Below are 15,864 nucleotides of genomic sequence, written 5' to 3' on the forward strand. Positions count from 1 at the left end.
ATGGGGCCATTCCCAAGATGTTTTCTTTGATCCCAGGCCATAATTTTAGAGCCTAGCTGGGAAGCTGCAATTGGAATATGCAAATAGTCTTAGAACTGTGGCCCTCTGACAGGAGTGAACCAGCAGTAAATCACACTGAGCAAGCTGGAGTTAACTCCTTATAAGCAAAACAGGATCTGCCTAGAAGTGGGAGGCCTAATGAGCACAGCAACTCAAGTTCTGCCCCCATGAAGTAGTTGCCGAGACTAAAGGTCCCTGCCTCCCCATAGACAGCTGTGTCTTCTCCTCTTCCGGGTCCTCCCCCCCCCCCCAAGCAATTGGAGACTGTGCCTGCTTGTCTGTATTTGCTCCTCTCGCTTCATGCCTCTCCTGGTTCTGGGAGACCAAGGGGAGGGGAGCGTGTTGCTGCAGGAGGCGGAGACACCCATGTTTCTTCATAAGCCTGACCTATCGCTGCCACAGACTCTCCAAGCTCACTAAGCCCTGATACCTCTTCAGCATCTAACACCACCTCCTCCCAGTCTTCTCCCTCTGACCACTCATCACCATCCTACCACCACTCCCTGGGCTCTGAGCCTTCTTCAATTGGGGGTTCTCTAGCTGGTTTCTCACGCCATTCCTCTGTGTTGAACCAGTCCATGATACCCTCTCTAGTTTGTACCCATGAGGGTGCTCACCTGAGATCAGTTATAGACTCTTTTTCCCTCGTTACCTCCCGAAGGTTTGTCTGCAACTCAATTATTGTCTGTCTTAAAGTTAATTTCTGTTGCTCATGCTGTTCTGTAGCCTGCAGGAAGCGAAATAAGATCATGAAACAGTATTAACAGTAGACAAAATGCAATTTGGGAAATGGAGCAAGGCAAATATTGGCGGCACTGCTCTAGGACAGATCTTCCGATTTGCAGAAGTCAGATAATTGTAATTAAGAGAAGGCTTGCTGCAGTTTTCCATGATGAATTATCTGGCTCTGGCTGTTTTGCTAATCTGATGAGCGCAAAAGGTATCATTTAGACATGGCAGACCACTTTCATTTAACAGAACCAGCCATAAAAGGGAGTCTGATCTATCCCTAGCCTTCAACAACACCCCCTCATTTTCACAAACATGCACCACACGAAGGCATGCAGTTGCAGATTAAAATCCCGGCTCTGAAAGCATATCTGCAGAATAAAAACTAAACTAGTTAAACTGGGCTCCTGAACTGGGATGAAGAGAGGCTTCCTTACCCTTAACAAACAGTTCCCAACATTTTGGTAGTGTAACCAATATCAATGTGTGCATTTATTTATTAAAATGTTTCTATTAAAACTTCCTAAAAGCTGATTATGAAATTTTGAAAAAATTATAATTACCATATTTTTTGCTCTATAAGACCCACTTTTTCCCTTCTAAAAAGTAAGGGGAAATGTGTGTGCGTCTTATGGAGCGAATGCAGGCTGCGCAGCTATCCCAGAAGCAAGAACAGCAAGAGCAATTGCTGCTTTAACTGCACAGCGATCCCTCTTGCTGTTCTGGCTTCTGAGATTCAGAATATTTTTTTTCTTGTTTTCCTCCTCCAAAAACTTGTGGTCTTGTGCGCCTTATAGAGCGAAAAATACGGTAATTATAAAACCCTTCCTGTATGTTCCCAATCTGCTGCATTCAGATTTTCTTGGTGCATAACTTAAGTTACCTTGGTCAACGGTTTTGATTCTCCCGCCACCACCTTTAGTGCAGGGAACACACTGCCGTGGTTGTGATATCCACCCCCCGGAGTTAAATGACAATCAGTACACTGAGAGCTTTTCTGCCAAGCTTGAAACTCACTTCATTTAGCTTTTTCTGCAGATCTCTGACTTGCTGAGAATATTCTTCCAAGATGGACTCAATGGACTCTTTCCCTTTCCCTGGACATTTCTTGGGCCTTTTACTGGTCTCCATGTCAATGTCCAATTCATATTTAGTGTATACAATTTTGGGAGGGCTACTGCTGGTGGCAACAGCAGCAGCAGCAGCAGGGGCTGTACTAGAGATAGAACTTGTGGAGCCCTCCATCAGCGTGCCGAGCCTGGAAGATGTTGCGTTTGGGTTGCTCTTATATGGAGAAGAAGTGCCTATGGAAAACAACAAAGATGTTCAGGGCAGCTGAAGAAAGTGAAACAGTAGCAATAGTGGAGCAAGTGCAGTAAACAGTGATTGGCTGCTTGCCTATTCCACAACCATTCACATCCAAATTGAGAGCAAACAATAGGTTAGCTATTAGAGCAGGGTGTGCTGTGTTGGAAGCTCCTCTGGTTGAGCATTTTATATCGAAGAATCATTCTGATAGGGATTTATTGTTCACAGTACTGTGGGTGAATCAGAAAACCATCAACAAAAGACAAGATCATGAAAAACGGCTACGACAGAAAGAATCTCAGTTCATTTTTATGTTTAAGGCCATTCACCCTGAAGGACTCAATTCTGAACTGAATTTAAATTGTTTTATTTGATGTTTTCTTATTGTTGTTATACTGCTTTGTACCTTTAAATTGAATTACTGCAATTCATTCTCCCTGTAATGAGCGCCACCTGGGAATGGTTACTTATGCTTCAGGTATCATGAAACTGGTAGAAGTGGTTACATATCCACTGCTCCTTGTGCATTTTACTAATCTATGGGGTATGTACCCTTGTTCTTCTTATTGTAGTTGTAGCATATGGATTGTAATGTGTGAAGTTTATATAGTTTTCATGTACACAGGTCATTGTTTCATATTTGAATTATTTTGTAGTTGTGCTGAAGAAGATTCCAGCGAAACAGTCAGATTATCCGGGATCTCTGTCCGTTTTTATTCACGTACTACATCGGCACCATGAACGCCTAAAAAAAGTTTTACCGCTTAGCCCACAGGATAGCATCTATTACTTTGTTTCAACCATAGACTTATTATACTTCTACGGACTTTCAAAGATTGATAGATGTGTGTTCAATTGATTTCAAATACAGTGGTACCTCGGGTTAAGTACTTAATTCGTTCCGGAGGTCTGTTCTTAACCTGAAACTGTTCTTAACCTGAAGCACCACTTTAGCTAATGGGGCCTCCTGCTGCCGCTGCGCCGCCGGAGCACGATTTCTGTTCTCATCCTGAAGCAAAGTTCTTAACCTGAAGCACTATTTCTGGGTTAGCAGAGTCTGCAACCTGAAGCATATGTAACTGAGGTACCACTGTATATTAAGAGTATTTACAAGTGTACACGTTTTGTTTTTGTTACTAAATCCTGTATATTATGCAATAAGAATTACAGTGCTATCTAGTATACTAGTCTGCGTGTTGCTTGTATCGTTTGTTGTATTAGAGCAGGGGTCGGCAGCCTAAGACCCATGGGCCACAAGCGGCCCACGGCGGTCATTTAACTGGCTCACGAGCTGCTCCTGAACCAAGCTACCTGCTTGGCGAGTCCCCGTGCGCTGCGCTAAACCACCGCAGCGTGGTACGGGGACTTGCTTCCGCGGCACCGAAAATTGCATCTGTGCAGACGCCAAAAATCGCGGGTGCGATCCAGCCCACGGAGGGATCTCCGCTGGAGCGAACTGGCCCTGGCGAGGTAAACTTTGCCAACCCCTGTATTAGAGTCAAGTACACAGAGTAGAAGATGGCAGGATCCCCAAGGATGCGCCTTACGGGGAGCTAGCTTCAGCCACCAGGCTCGTTGGCAGAGCAATTCTGTGCTACAAAGATGTGTGCAAACATGACATAAAGGCTGGCAGACATCAAGCCTGCCATGTGGGAAACCCTTGCAAATGACCGCAGTGCCTGGAGACAGGCAGTCAGGTTAGTGACCAGAGGAGGAATGACCGCTGTGAGGACCGCAGAGAGAGATGAAACACCACGGTGCATCTGCAGCAGCACAACTGGATGCCTTCATCTGCCCCAGCTGCAACAAAACATGTCTCTCCTGTATTGGTCTCTACAGTCACAGCAGGCACTGTAACTCTCCAACGGTTTGACTTCAGCCCCCTGTGGCACACTCTTCCAGTAACTCTCAAGGCAGGCAGTGTCAGGAGTTCAGCCTACACTCGAGTAGGACCCTGGCAGAGACACATGCCCGACTGGCATGTTCCCTCCCTATTGGTCAATCGTTCGGGAGCTTCATAAGCTTTCTTCAGCCCAAACATCACAGCGACTGATGCCAACCGACACCGGCACACTTAGGGATCCGCAGAATTTGCGCACCTTGTGTGACAGACCTCAGTGACTCAGCATTTTGGCTAATCTACTTTATTTAAATATAAACACACACGGAGCACTGCAACATGGCTCCCTCTCTCTCTAGCATCAGACAGCAAAGAGAAAAAAACAAAGGACAGTAGTCCCACTTCATGGAACACAGTAACACAAACATCCTGTCTCCGTCACTTCCCACTCTGTAGAGTCAAAACATATACCGTCATGTGAAAGACAACAATCCTATGACTGCAATCATGGAGCAGGAATCCTAACAGGCAGATGCCAACAGCAAGAGACAATATCCTTGTGGAAGTTGTAGTGTTTGTCTGAACTGCAGCAAGATATGGGCTGCGTTCTGGGAACTGTAGTTTGTTAAGGGTGCTGAAAACTGTATCTCTGTGAAAGAGAAACCATATGATGAATTAATCCTAGAAATAAGAAGGAATATATGATTAAGGACTTTTATACATACAGCACTGAAGGAGCAATTGGTTTAGGGCAGTGCTTTTGCTCATTATGGCACGAAGGCATGACAACCCAAAAAAACTACAACTCCTATCTGTGAGCGTAGAAGTTGCACTGGAACTAGTAGACTTCAAAGCTCATAGGCCAAACAATTTTTGAACACAAACTTGCAGGAAAGATTCTGAAATTGTGGTGTGTAGAGTATACACAAGCTTCAGGAAAAGAACTATTCAAACAGTTAAAGAAAAGGATGTATTGGGCCCACAGATAAGGGTAATGTTATTGCCTAATGGGCTTGATGAGGGTATCAACTGGATGACAGCTACAGATGTGACAGGAAACTCAGACTCTTAACTTTCCTGTGTTTCATATAAACCTTTCCTATTTTCCATTTGTATTGGGTTAACTATAACATTTTTTGTTGTTGCAATATATAATATTGTAGAATAATGCAGAATAAGTGTTGGGAGGATAGTTTTAAAGAGTGAATCGGGTATATGAAAATTTAAGCAGGATGCTTATTACACTTGATTACCTTATTGAGTCAGGTATCTAATTTATTGGAATGGTATAAAAATCCCAACCTTTTGAGCATAGATCTAGATCAGTTTGAGGGTATTTATTGTCTGAATGAAGAACTGGTTCGAGTAAGTAACATAGCTCCATTTTTTTTAATATATAGCGAAAAAAATTTAAGTCTCTTGCTAAACTGATCTAATCAACTCACTTTTTTGTAGAGTTTTAGCCAGGGCTGCCAGTTTGAAATTTAAGAGGCTTAACCTTTTCATCCATCTTTTGAACGCAACTAGTAGCTCTGAAATCACCTTGTTGCCTCTATGGTCAGCTGCAAGGCATTCTCCATTTTTACACTTTATGTACATGCAGGTTGCACATACCTGAACTTGTCAAGAGGTTTGAAGGAGAGGAACACCCTTGACGTGTGAGGGATTCCACTGAGAATTTGGTTGCTTCTTCCTGCAGTTTCAAGGTCTCTTGGGTTTGCCTTTGCAGCGCTTCCCTGTGGAGTCAAAAGGCTGCATATGAGTAGAGACTATGCTGGATGGAAAGCGAAACACCGATGGACAACAAAAGAGGTTTAAAGGCAAATCTTTTTTTTAAAAAAAGCAGTATAAGCACGGAAGATTGGGAAACACTGGCCTGCGAGAGCTCCAGTTGGAGGACAGCCTTTACCAAAGGTGTCGTGGGTTTTGAAGACGATCAAACTCAGGGCAAAAGGGAGAAACAAGCAAAGAGGAAGGCATGTTTGGCAAACCCTCACTGTGATCAACTCCCGCCCGGAAACCTATCTCCCCACATAGGTTTGGAAGGACGTGTGGATCCAGAATTGGCTTCCACAGTCACTTACAGACACACCGTTAAGACCGTGTTCATGTGAGACAATCTTACTTACAATTTACGAGTGATTGCCAAAGAAGAACTACACCAACTAGAGGTGACTTTCACCTTACAGGAAAAGACACTGTGGAAAGAACTTTCTGAGCCCTCTTCCTTCCTCCCAGAGCCTGCTAAGCAAGGCGGTGGACAAGGCCCACTCCAGAGAGGTATAGATAGTTGGGGGGGCAGTTCTGGGGTTTCCTGGCTTTATGTGATTTTGCGTTTACGCATTGACTCCAAAACAGAGCCCTTCCATAAAATGTGAGTTAAAAGGTAAAGGGACCCCTGACCATTAGGTCCAGTTACGGACGACTCTGGGGTAGCGGCGCTCATCTCGCTTTATTGGCCGAGGGAGCCGACATACAGCTTCCGGGTCACGAGGGCAGCATGACTAAGCCGCTTCTGGTGAACCAGAGCAGCGCACGGAAACGCCGTTTACCTTCCCGCCAGAGCGGTACCTATTTATCTACTTGCACTTTGACGTGCTTTCAAACTGCTAGGTTGGCAGGAGCTGGGACCGAGCAACGGGAGCTCGCCCCGTCATGGGGATTCGAACCGCCGACCTTCTGATCGGCAAGTCCTAGGCTTATAACCCACAGCGCCTATAACCCTAGCCTATAACCCACAGCGCCACTCACGTCCCTCAAAATGTGAGTTAAAAAGGTAAAGGTACCCCTGCCCGTACGGGCCAGTCTTGACAGACTCTAGGGTTGTGCGCCCATCTCACTCAAGAGGCCGGGGGCCAGCGCTGTCCAGAGACACTTCCGGGTCACATGGCCAGTGTGACATCGCTGCTCTGGCGAGCCAGAGCCGCACACGGAAATGCCGTTTACCTTCCCGCTAGTAAGCGGTCCCTATTTATCTACTTGCACCCGGGAGTGCTTTCGAACTGCTAGGTTGGCAGGCGCTGGGACTGAACAACGGGAGCGCACCCCGCTGCGGGGATTCGAACCGCCGACCTTTCGATCAGCAAGCCCTAGGCGCTGAGACTTTTACCCACAGCGCCACCCACATCCCAAAATGTGAGTTACTTGTACATTAATTCCATAATCTGGCCTAATATTTTCATTCAGATCACATTCCTAAATGTACAGTGACAGTTAAAAGCATTTGCACACATCACACCTTAACACATGCATTGTCTGCTGGACCTTTCTGAGAAATGATAGTGTCGACTAACAGATAAATACTTTACTATTAAATTCTCCCGAGAATCTATTAATTATCAAGGACATTCCTGTGCTCAAATTGTCAACTGCAGATTATTGACACCTCTGTAACAGGGTAAAAGCAAGCAGGTACTACCTTAGTTCTTTAATATTCTTGCTCATTTTTGCAAAACCTGCAAACAACAACAATTATTTCATAAGAAATCAATTTGAGAAAGCCTCTGTGATAAAATATACAAATGAATGCAAGAGCATTACAAGTATACATGGGATACATTTATTCTGGAATCCATCCATGGTTCTTAAATGTTACATATTTTAACAAACTGTTTATGTATATTACATATTTTTGCTCTTTTCCATTTCAAAACAAACAAAGAGTTTAAGAAAAGCTCCTTTCACGAGAAAGCTTCTTTACTATAACTTTTTTTTTTACAAATGAATACCTTGCCTTGTACTATTGAACAGGTGAGCAACCTGGAAATCAGGGACCAACCACATTTTATGTGGTCTCCCAAGCCTCATGAAACTGACCTAACTTTCCAACCATCATGATTCCTTCCTATCTGTTCATTTTATCCTTATTGTTCCTTGCCTTTTCAGGCTTTCTATGTAGTGTCTGAATAGTTGGAAGGGAACAATATTTTAATGAATGAAAATAAGTGTACGGCTTTTAAATAAAAGTGTTTTTCCTGGTTGTATCAATGGGGGAAAGAAGTATATTTATTTGAGACTATCCCCATTTTACCCAGTGGTTACACTCACAACGTACATTTAAAGTGGACGGCTTCCCCCAAAGAATTCTGGAACTGCAGGGCAATTCAACTAAATACACACGCCCCCTTACTCAGCCAGTGCCAGATAACAGCAATAAAAATCTGATCTACCACCAAAATATTTATACCTCAAAAGGAGTTTGTCCTCTCCAAGAACCGCAAAAGGATTTCACGACAAACCTAAATGGATATAAACTTCATCAGCATTCAAAGGTCACACATACTTTTAGAAGGCAGAACCTTTAGAAAAGCAAGATAAGAGATTTCACATTTTCAGGATACAGCTTCCAATTTCAAGTTTAAAAGATGTAGTAGAAATTTGCTCAACTCTTTGCTTATGCAGATGTGACACAAGAGGATGCAGACCAAAGCCAGATACATGTGACTGCTTTGCCTTTTGGTCAGATCACCAATCAGCGCATCATGCTCAATATGCTGGATGACGAATCAGCAAAGTGCAGCAACTTTGCTGGTTCACAGAGTCTCAAAGATGCACATGCAAGTCAGGAGGACTTTAGATGTTTCAACAAAGAGCTGCAAACAATGGTGATGTGGAATTTGCCAAAGGGGCTAGATGCAGAAGACAAGGAGAGTATGACTAATTTTGTGCTAATGATGTGCTGGACTGGGAGCTGCCTAAAAGTTCTTGAAAATAATACAATTGCCTTATGTTTCATGGAGCCTGGATGTCCTGAAGGATCATAATATTTAATTAAAAATGAGGGATGTCAGAAAGCACTTGTATTGACGAAAATAAGATGCTAATATCTTGCCTTTGCACTGTCCAGAAAAACATATCAGGGGAACATTCTCAGGGGATCCTCCCACCACCATCCACCAGGGAAAAGGGAGGCTTTGCTGATTCTCTAAAAGGCATAATCCAGTTAACACACAGGAAAATATTTTGGCTATGTTGTAGACATTTAACCTTTTTATATAAATAAATTACATTTTTGTGCCTGTGCAACCACAAATGAATGGGAGGTCTTGCAAGAATAACTAAGCCTGGGTGAACTTCGATGCTCTGGAACAAAGTGAACACTTATTAGGGGTCATTGTCTAGAATAATCTAGCTACTGTATATTCATGGAAGGAAAAGATATAAATCCCCAAGTGTGTACAAGAGTCTTGTATTTAACACTCACCTTGTTGCCATTGGCAACCCGGAATTCCATGCAGCTAAGTGTGTGGAATTCTCTCCAGGAGAGTTAGCAGGTTTCACCTTCATCATCCTGTTCAACTTCCCCACTGGGTATGGAGGAAGACAAAACAGGCTGGTGAAGAAGAAACTACGGACAGCTACAAAAGTATGGAATTTATACTAACCTTAACTCAGATAACAAAGAAATCTAGACACTCAAGGGCAGGTGAAGAATTGGGAGGAAAGGTGTAGCAGTTTAACTTTTATTTCTTTACATAACACTGTATTCTTGAAAATCAATAAATATATGGGGGGAAAGCCTGTGTGTTCTGTCCTTCCTTTGGCAGTCTGCTGTGCTTTTGGCAGCATAAAAAAGGCAAGTATTTTTTATTTTGCAGGATACTACTGGGGAGGGGGGCTTATTTACAAGGCTAAAATACATATATTTATTTCTTTTTGAAATGGTTTTATTCCTTCCCCCGCACTCAGTATCAAGCTTTGAGGGGTGACCTAAGAAAAGCTGACAACTGAGCTCAGTAACAGGCGAAGAGGAGCACTAGAAGTGTTTAAGTATGTTTTTATAGTAACAAGGTCTCTCTAAAGGTAAAGGTAAAGGTACCCCTGCCCATACGGGCCAGTCTTGACAGACTCTAGGGTTGTGCGCCCATCTCACTTAAGAGGCCAGGGGCCAGCGCTGTCCGGAGACACTTCCGGGTCACATGGCCAGCGTGACATCACTGCTCTGGCTAGCCAGAGCCGCACACAGAAACGCCGTTTACCTTCGCGCTAGAAAGCGGTCCCTATTTATCTACTTGCACCCGGGGGTGCTTTCGAACTGCTAGGTTGGCAGGCACTGGGACCGAACAACGGGAGCGCACCCCACCGCGGGGATTCGAACCACCGACCTTTCGATCGGCAAGCCCTAGGCGCTGAGGCTTTTACCCACAGCGCCACCCGCGTCCCTCTACAAGGTCTCTCTAGGGCATGTCAAATACAGTCTTCTTTCATTTATTAATATGGTAGTGTAGAGTACTATAAGATGTTTGGGATCTGCCTTTCTTGACTCTCTTTTAAAATGCAACATATAAGGCCAATGCATAGGAGAAAAGAAAGAATGAATGAAGCTGGCTGAAAAGGTGAAAAAGGAAAGAACACCAAGAGGACCACTCAGGATTTGGGAAGGGAGAAGGAATCATTTAAAACCAGGATGTCAGAATTTTCTATATTTGTGACATATTCACCTTGTTGGTGGTGCCACCCCTGGGGTGGGGAGACTGCCTGGTTGGTGCTGACCTGTAACAGAACCTTTGCACTTCCCCTGTTGTGAGGTGTGCCTGTCTCCCTCATTCATGACTTTCAGGATTTTTTAAAGAAATCCTTTACCTAGGCATTAGATGGCTGAAAGACACTTCCTGGCAACCCTGAGCTCACTGGTTGAGATAATGTTTTAAAACACAATGTTTTATGAACACTTAAAAAACAAAACATGTTATTATTGATGCCATTTGCTCTTTCAGGAGAAAGGTAAAGGGACCCCTGACCATTAGGTCCAGTTGTGGCCGACTCTGGGGTTGCGGCGCTCATCTTGCTTTATTGGCCAAGGGAGCCAGCGTACAGCTTCTGGGTCATGTGGCCAGCATGACTAAGCCGCTTCTGGCGAACCAGAGCAGCGCACAGAAACGCTGTTTACCTTCCCGCCAGAGTGGTACCTATTTATCTACTTGCACTTTGACGTGCTTTCGAACTGCTAGGTTGGCAGGAGCAGGGACTGAGCAACGGGAGCTCACCCCGTCGCAGGGATTCGAACCGCCGACCTTCTGGTTGGCAAGCCCTAGGCTCTGTGGTTTAACCCACAGCGCCACCCGCGTCCTGTTCAGGAGAAAAGGTGGGGTATAAATAAAATAAATTAATATAGGGAAGCAGCTGCCAAGGCGACTTGACAAGCTGACATAGGCAGGTTCCAGGCCTTTTGGACCCTTTGAGCAAAACAGCAGATTTAAGAACTCAACAATCAAGAAATCCATAATCCGGCATCCTAACCCACAATCCACTAGCAGTTACCCGGGGACCAGAGGACTGTGCTGTGCTGACAGAGTCTGCATGCTCTGGGTCCTGCGAGGAAGGGGTGAAATTGTCAACAGTCCATACCTGTTGTATTGTAATAACTCTCAGAGAAAACCCACCAGTGCCGGATCTAGGGCAGTGCGGGCGGTTCCCCTGCCAAGCCGAAGGGGCACAAAACGGAGAAGATTCATAACTGAGAAGATCCGTTTGGGGGCACCAGATTCTGGCCTCACTCAGGGTACCATAGGATGAAAGATGACCAAAATCCGCCCCAGACTAGACATTCCTCAGAAACAGGAAAGCTAAGGGCAAAACCCCCCGAAAAAGGTATCCTGGGCAGGCAAGATGCCTGCCTCCCTGTCTTTCAAGTCCCAACACTCTCCCCTGCTAAATATGAAAATGTGGGTCCAAAAGCCTTGACCGGCTGCTTGAACACCCTGCCAGGCCTGGGGCGGGCCAAAAATCAAGCGGATAGGTAAACCACCACCCCCCAACCCCCCCCCAAAACGTAGCTCTGAGATGGTGGCGGTCACTTGACTACGCATTAGGCGGAGATGCTCTAATTCTTTAAAACCTTAGAACCGCAAGGTCAGTAAAGGTTATTTGGGGAGGGGCAGTAGAGTAGGGGGTGGCTGGCCCCTTGGCCTACACGGAAACGCCATCTTCTCCTAGGCCCAAGGCCTGCGTCCCACCTGCTACGGACTGTCCTCTTCCCACTCCTCACCTGAAAGAGGATCCAAGTAGGGGAAGGAAGTGGACACACCTGGGGCAGGTGAACTAGGAGCCCACAGCAGCCCCTGCTGGTGGGAGGTGGAACTGCAGAGGCCTCCCTTAGGCCCAGGCCCTCCCTGCGCCACCATATATATAATATATATATACACACATATATATATATATACCCCTTGAGGCCTAGTTAGGGGCAGAGGCATTTGTTTACTTGTTTTACTACTACTACTACTACTACAACGAAAGACCTCAATGCGGGTTTGCCAAAAGGTAGAAAAGCAATAGAATTGGGGATGGGGGTGGGGTAGACAGTCATGCTTTAAAAAAGAGATTGCTCTTTATTTATGTCATAACACACGGCTTGGTTGCCAAAAACCACCAAAGAAAACCACTCAAAGCAACAGAAGTAATTAGATCATAATATTGTGGTGATGATATGATAGATAGGAGATCGGGTACAGCAGAAGGGGAGAAACAGCAACTCCACAGAATAAAAGAGTGGGAAGTCGACGAAAAATCAGAGAAAAGACAAAATGGTGGTCTGCCTGTATACGCTAAAAATGTTGAGACTTAATAAAATATCATTGTAAAACAAAAACCACACGCCTCAAAGCAGGTTTACAAAAAGGTAAAAAAACCAACTCAATAAAATCAAAGCGGGGTGGCTTTAAAAAAGATTGTTTATTTCATAATACACCACTTGATTGAAACAAACCAAGCTTCAAAGCGGGTTTACAGAAAAGTAACAAAAATATTAAAATTGAGGAAAAAAGCAGCCACACTGTAATGTTTGTGATAATGTGCAGGTGTCAGGTACATTAAGTGTTCAATCTGGAACTTTTAGGGTTGTCCCCCAAAATAATCTGCAACAGAAATCTATCTATCTATCTATCTATCTATCTATCTATCTATCTATCTATCTATCTATCTATCTCTGCACACTGTGCTTCATGAGAAAGGAACCAAGGCCATAAAAAGCCACTGTGTGAGAATCCAAGAAGGGGGAGGGTATCAGGCGGAAAAATCCCGCTGCAGTGCTAGCAGGAGATATGTTTAAAAGTGCAGAGAGAGAAATAAATTTCCAAACAACAAAGTCCCATCCTGGGACTTGTTGCATTGCACCTACCTCTGAGAGCGACACCTGCGGGGTTTGTGCCTTGCGGTCTTTTGCAAAGTGTGAAAACGTTTGTTAGGCCAGGAGTTGTGCTGAACTGCCTTGCGCGATGATGACCTTGCTCTGCACACACAAGGGGAGAAGGGACCACATTGCTTCTCTCTGAGGGCTGCCCTGCAGTTCATGCTTCCCTCCTGCTTTTGCACACGACACACGGGCCACAGTTGAATGCCGAACAGGACTCCTGAAGTGCAGAACCGTTGAGAGTCAGCAGCCCTCCCTCCGGCTGGCTGGCGGCGTATGGAATAACCTAGGCAACAAACTCCACCTCTGATAGTAGCTGCTGTGTGCATGTGTGGGAACCAATGAATGCCACTTCTGGTGTTTGGTTTCTCCAGAAGACGGCTTTTGTTCATGCATCTCGGTAATTGCTGTGGAAGGAAACTGAACACTGCCATGCTACAGCGCTTGCTGGTGCTTCTCTGGTTCGGGTCAGCATAAGCCCTTATGCACTTGGGGTTGGGGGAACTTATAGAACCTCCTATCAGAATACAGTGGTACCTCAGGTTAAGTACTTAATTCGTTCCAGAGGTCCGTTCTTAACCTGAAACTGTTCTTAATCTGAAGCACCACTTTAGCTAATGGGGCCTCCTGCTGCCGCTGGAGCACGATTTCTGTTCTCATCCTGAAGCACAGTTCTTAACCCGAGGTACTATTTCTGGGTTAGCAGAGTCTGTAACCTGAAGTGTATGTAACCTGAGGTACCACTGTAACACACGTTTGTAACATGCACAATAAAGAAACTGTGCACATATTTCTGTGTACTCTGCATCCAACACGCAGGATGCAGAGTACACAGGTGAACACATCGGGTAAATCACACCCCATATTTATCCTGTATCTATCCCAACATGCTGTTTTGATGGCTCCCAAACCGAGAAAATGACCTGGCCGCGTTTTGAAGTGGTAAAGTGTACCCAGGCACAGACTTGGTTTTTTCCTTGCTGTGAAACGCTGGACACTTCATAAGTTCTGCTTGCAAGGCCGGAATCTCTGATTTAAGACCGGGCTTTCACAGCCAACCTACACATTACAGTGGTACCTCGGGTTACAGACGCTTCAGGTTACAGACGCTTCAGGTTACAGTCTCCGCTAACCCAGAAATAGTACCTCAGGTTAAGAACTTTGCTTCAGGATGAGAACAGAAATCGTGCGGCAGCAGCAGGAGGCCCCATTAGCTAAAGTGGTACCTCAGGTTAAGAACAGTTTCAGGTTAAGAACGGACCTCCAGAACAAATTAAGTTCTTAACCCGAGGTACCACTGTGCACAGAAACCTAAGTATTAGAATCCCAGCAGCTGTTGTTTCTAGTTGAAGCTGCTTTGGGGAAGGGAGTGTTTTTGGCAGAGAAGAGGCAGAAAGGTGCTTTATTATCCCCAAGTTTGCTGCTTTTGTCATGGCTCCCTTCCCTAGCTGTGGGGGGCTTGAAATGCAGCAGGAAACCTTTATGGCACATTTCTGGTGATTTGTGGTCCTGATGCTATCAAGGCAGTCACATGCTTTCAACGCTGTTTGCACCTGCAAAGGTTTTGGGGTGGTCACACAGCTTCATTACCAATCAGAGAGCGAGAGAGAGAGCATGGTATAGTGGTTAGTGCATTGGATTTCAGCTGTGTAGCTCAGTTGGTTAAAGCATGGTGCTGATAACGACAAGGTTGCAGGTTCAATCCCTGTATGGGACAGCTGCATATTCCTGCATTGCAGGGGGTTGGACTATCCGGGGTTAGCAAACTTTTTCAGCAGGGGGCCAATCCACTGTCCCTCAGACCTTGTGGGGGGCCGGATTATATTTTGAAGAAAAAAATATGAACGAATGCCCCACAAATAATCCAGAGATGCATTTTAAATAAAAGGACACATTCTACTCAGGTAAAAACATGCTGATTCCTGGACCATTCATGGGCTGGATTTAGAAGGTGATTGGGCCAAATCTGGCCCCCGGGCCTTAGTTTACCTATCCATGATCCTCAGGGACCCTTCCAACTTTACAGTTCTGTGATTTTGTGACTGAGATAAGGGTTGGAATCCCCACTCAGCAATGAAGCACCCTGGGAAACTGGTTGGTCACTCTGAAAAGAGGAGTGCTGGACTGGTTAGGCTTTTGGCAGGCTCGTTCCAATCATACTCTATCCCCCACCTCCTTCTCACATTGAACAACATCTTCTCCATCCAATTCTTCATTTATCTTTCCCCTCTGTCTGCCATGATGAATAAAAATATAAGGTAATGAAAAAAAGAGAATAGAAAGGCAGGAGGGATGCTTGGTAGTGTCATCGAAGGTCAGACTACAGGCTCATTATCAAATTCCTGAATTAGGGAACTTTCCCCCCTCAGAGAGATTTTCAAGCTTTTCAAGAGTTCATCACCTTGTTTTTAGAGGAGGAAAACATGGGGGGGGGGGAATTCTGAATCAAATGTTGTGCTAAACTATTTAAAGCAGCAAAGCGGCTCCCGTCTGTCCCTCCTCTGTGGCTCGCTTTAAAGCAGCAAAGCGGACAGGAGCCGCCCGCTTTGCTGCTTTAGAGGAGGAAAAAAGTATCTTATGGAGTGAAAAATACAGTACTTAATGTATAGGGGACATTTAGATTTCCATTGTTGCAAAACCAAGCACTTCAGCTCAAGTACTTGAGTGAAAAGAAGTGAAAAGTACTTGTACCTATTTTGCTTCCAGAGTGGTTCCATACAATTCATCTGCACAGATTTTGGGACTCCATGACACAAAATGAGGTATAACTCCTTAGGAAAGTAGTGAGAGGCTCATGAAA

At 44.9% G+C, this 15,864-nt stretch overlaps 1 protein-coding gene across 10 annotated transcripts in view; it reads right to left on the reverse strand.

Annotated features, from left to right (window-relative positions):
- The window catches only part of CCDC158 (coiled-coil domain containing 158), a 50,678-nt gene extending 37,160 nt beyond the window's left edge, over positions 1 to 13,518 (reverse strand). Inside the window, exons 1-6 of one of the 10 annotated variants that reach the window (XM_028743934.2) lie at positions 13,053 to 13,365; positions 8,124 to 8,175; positions 7,356 to 7,392; positions 5,552 to 5,673; positions 1,807 to 2,093; positions 678 to 787 (exon numbers count right to left, since the gene is read on the reverse strand). In XM_028743934.2, coding sequence (XP_028599767.2) covers positions 678 to 787; positions 1,807 to 2,093; positions 5,552 to 5,673; positions 7,356 to 7,381 — 545 coding nt within the window. In that variant the 5' untranslated portion in view covers positions 7,382 to 7,392; positions 8,124 to 8,175; positions 13,053 to 13,365. Of the gene's footprint in view, positions 1 to 677; positions 788 to 1,806; positions 2,094 to 4,408; positions 4,587 to 5,551; positions 5,674 to 7,355; positions 7,393 to 8,123; positions 8,176 to 13,052 lie in introns of all 10 variants that reach the window. The other 9 variants (XM_077933749.1, XM_028743940.2, XM_028743937.2 and 6 more) reach the window with 9 other exon arrangements.
- Positions 13,519 to 15,864: the final 2,346 nt, after the last annotated feature.

This window comes from Podarcis muralis, chromosome 9 (genome assembly GCF_964188315.1).
Source record: "Podarcis muralis chromosome 9, rPodMur119.hap1.1, whole genome shotgun sequence".
Lineage (NCBI taxonomy): Eukaryota > Metazoa > Chordata > Lepidosauria > Squamata > Lacertidae > Podarcis > Podarcis muralis.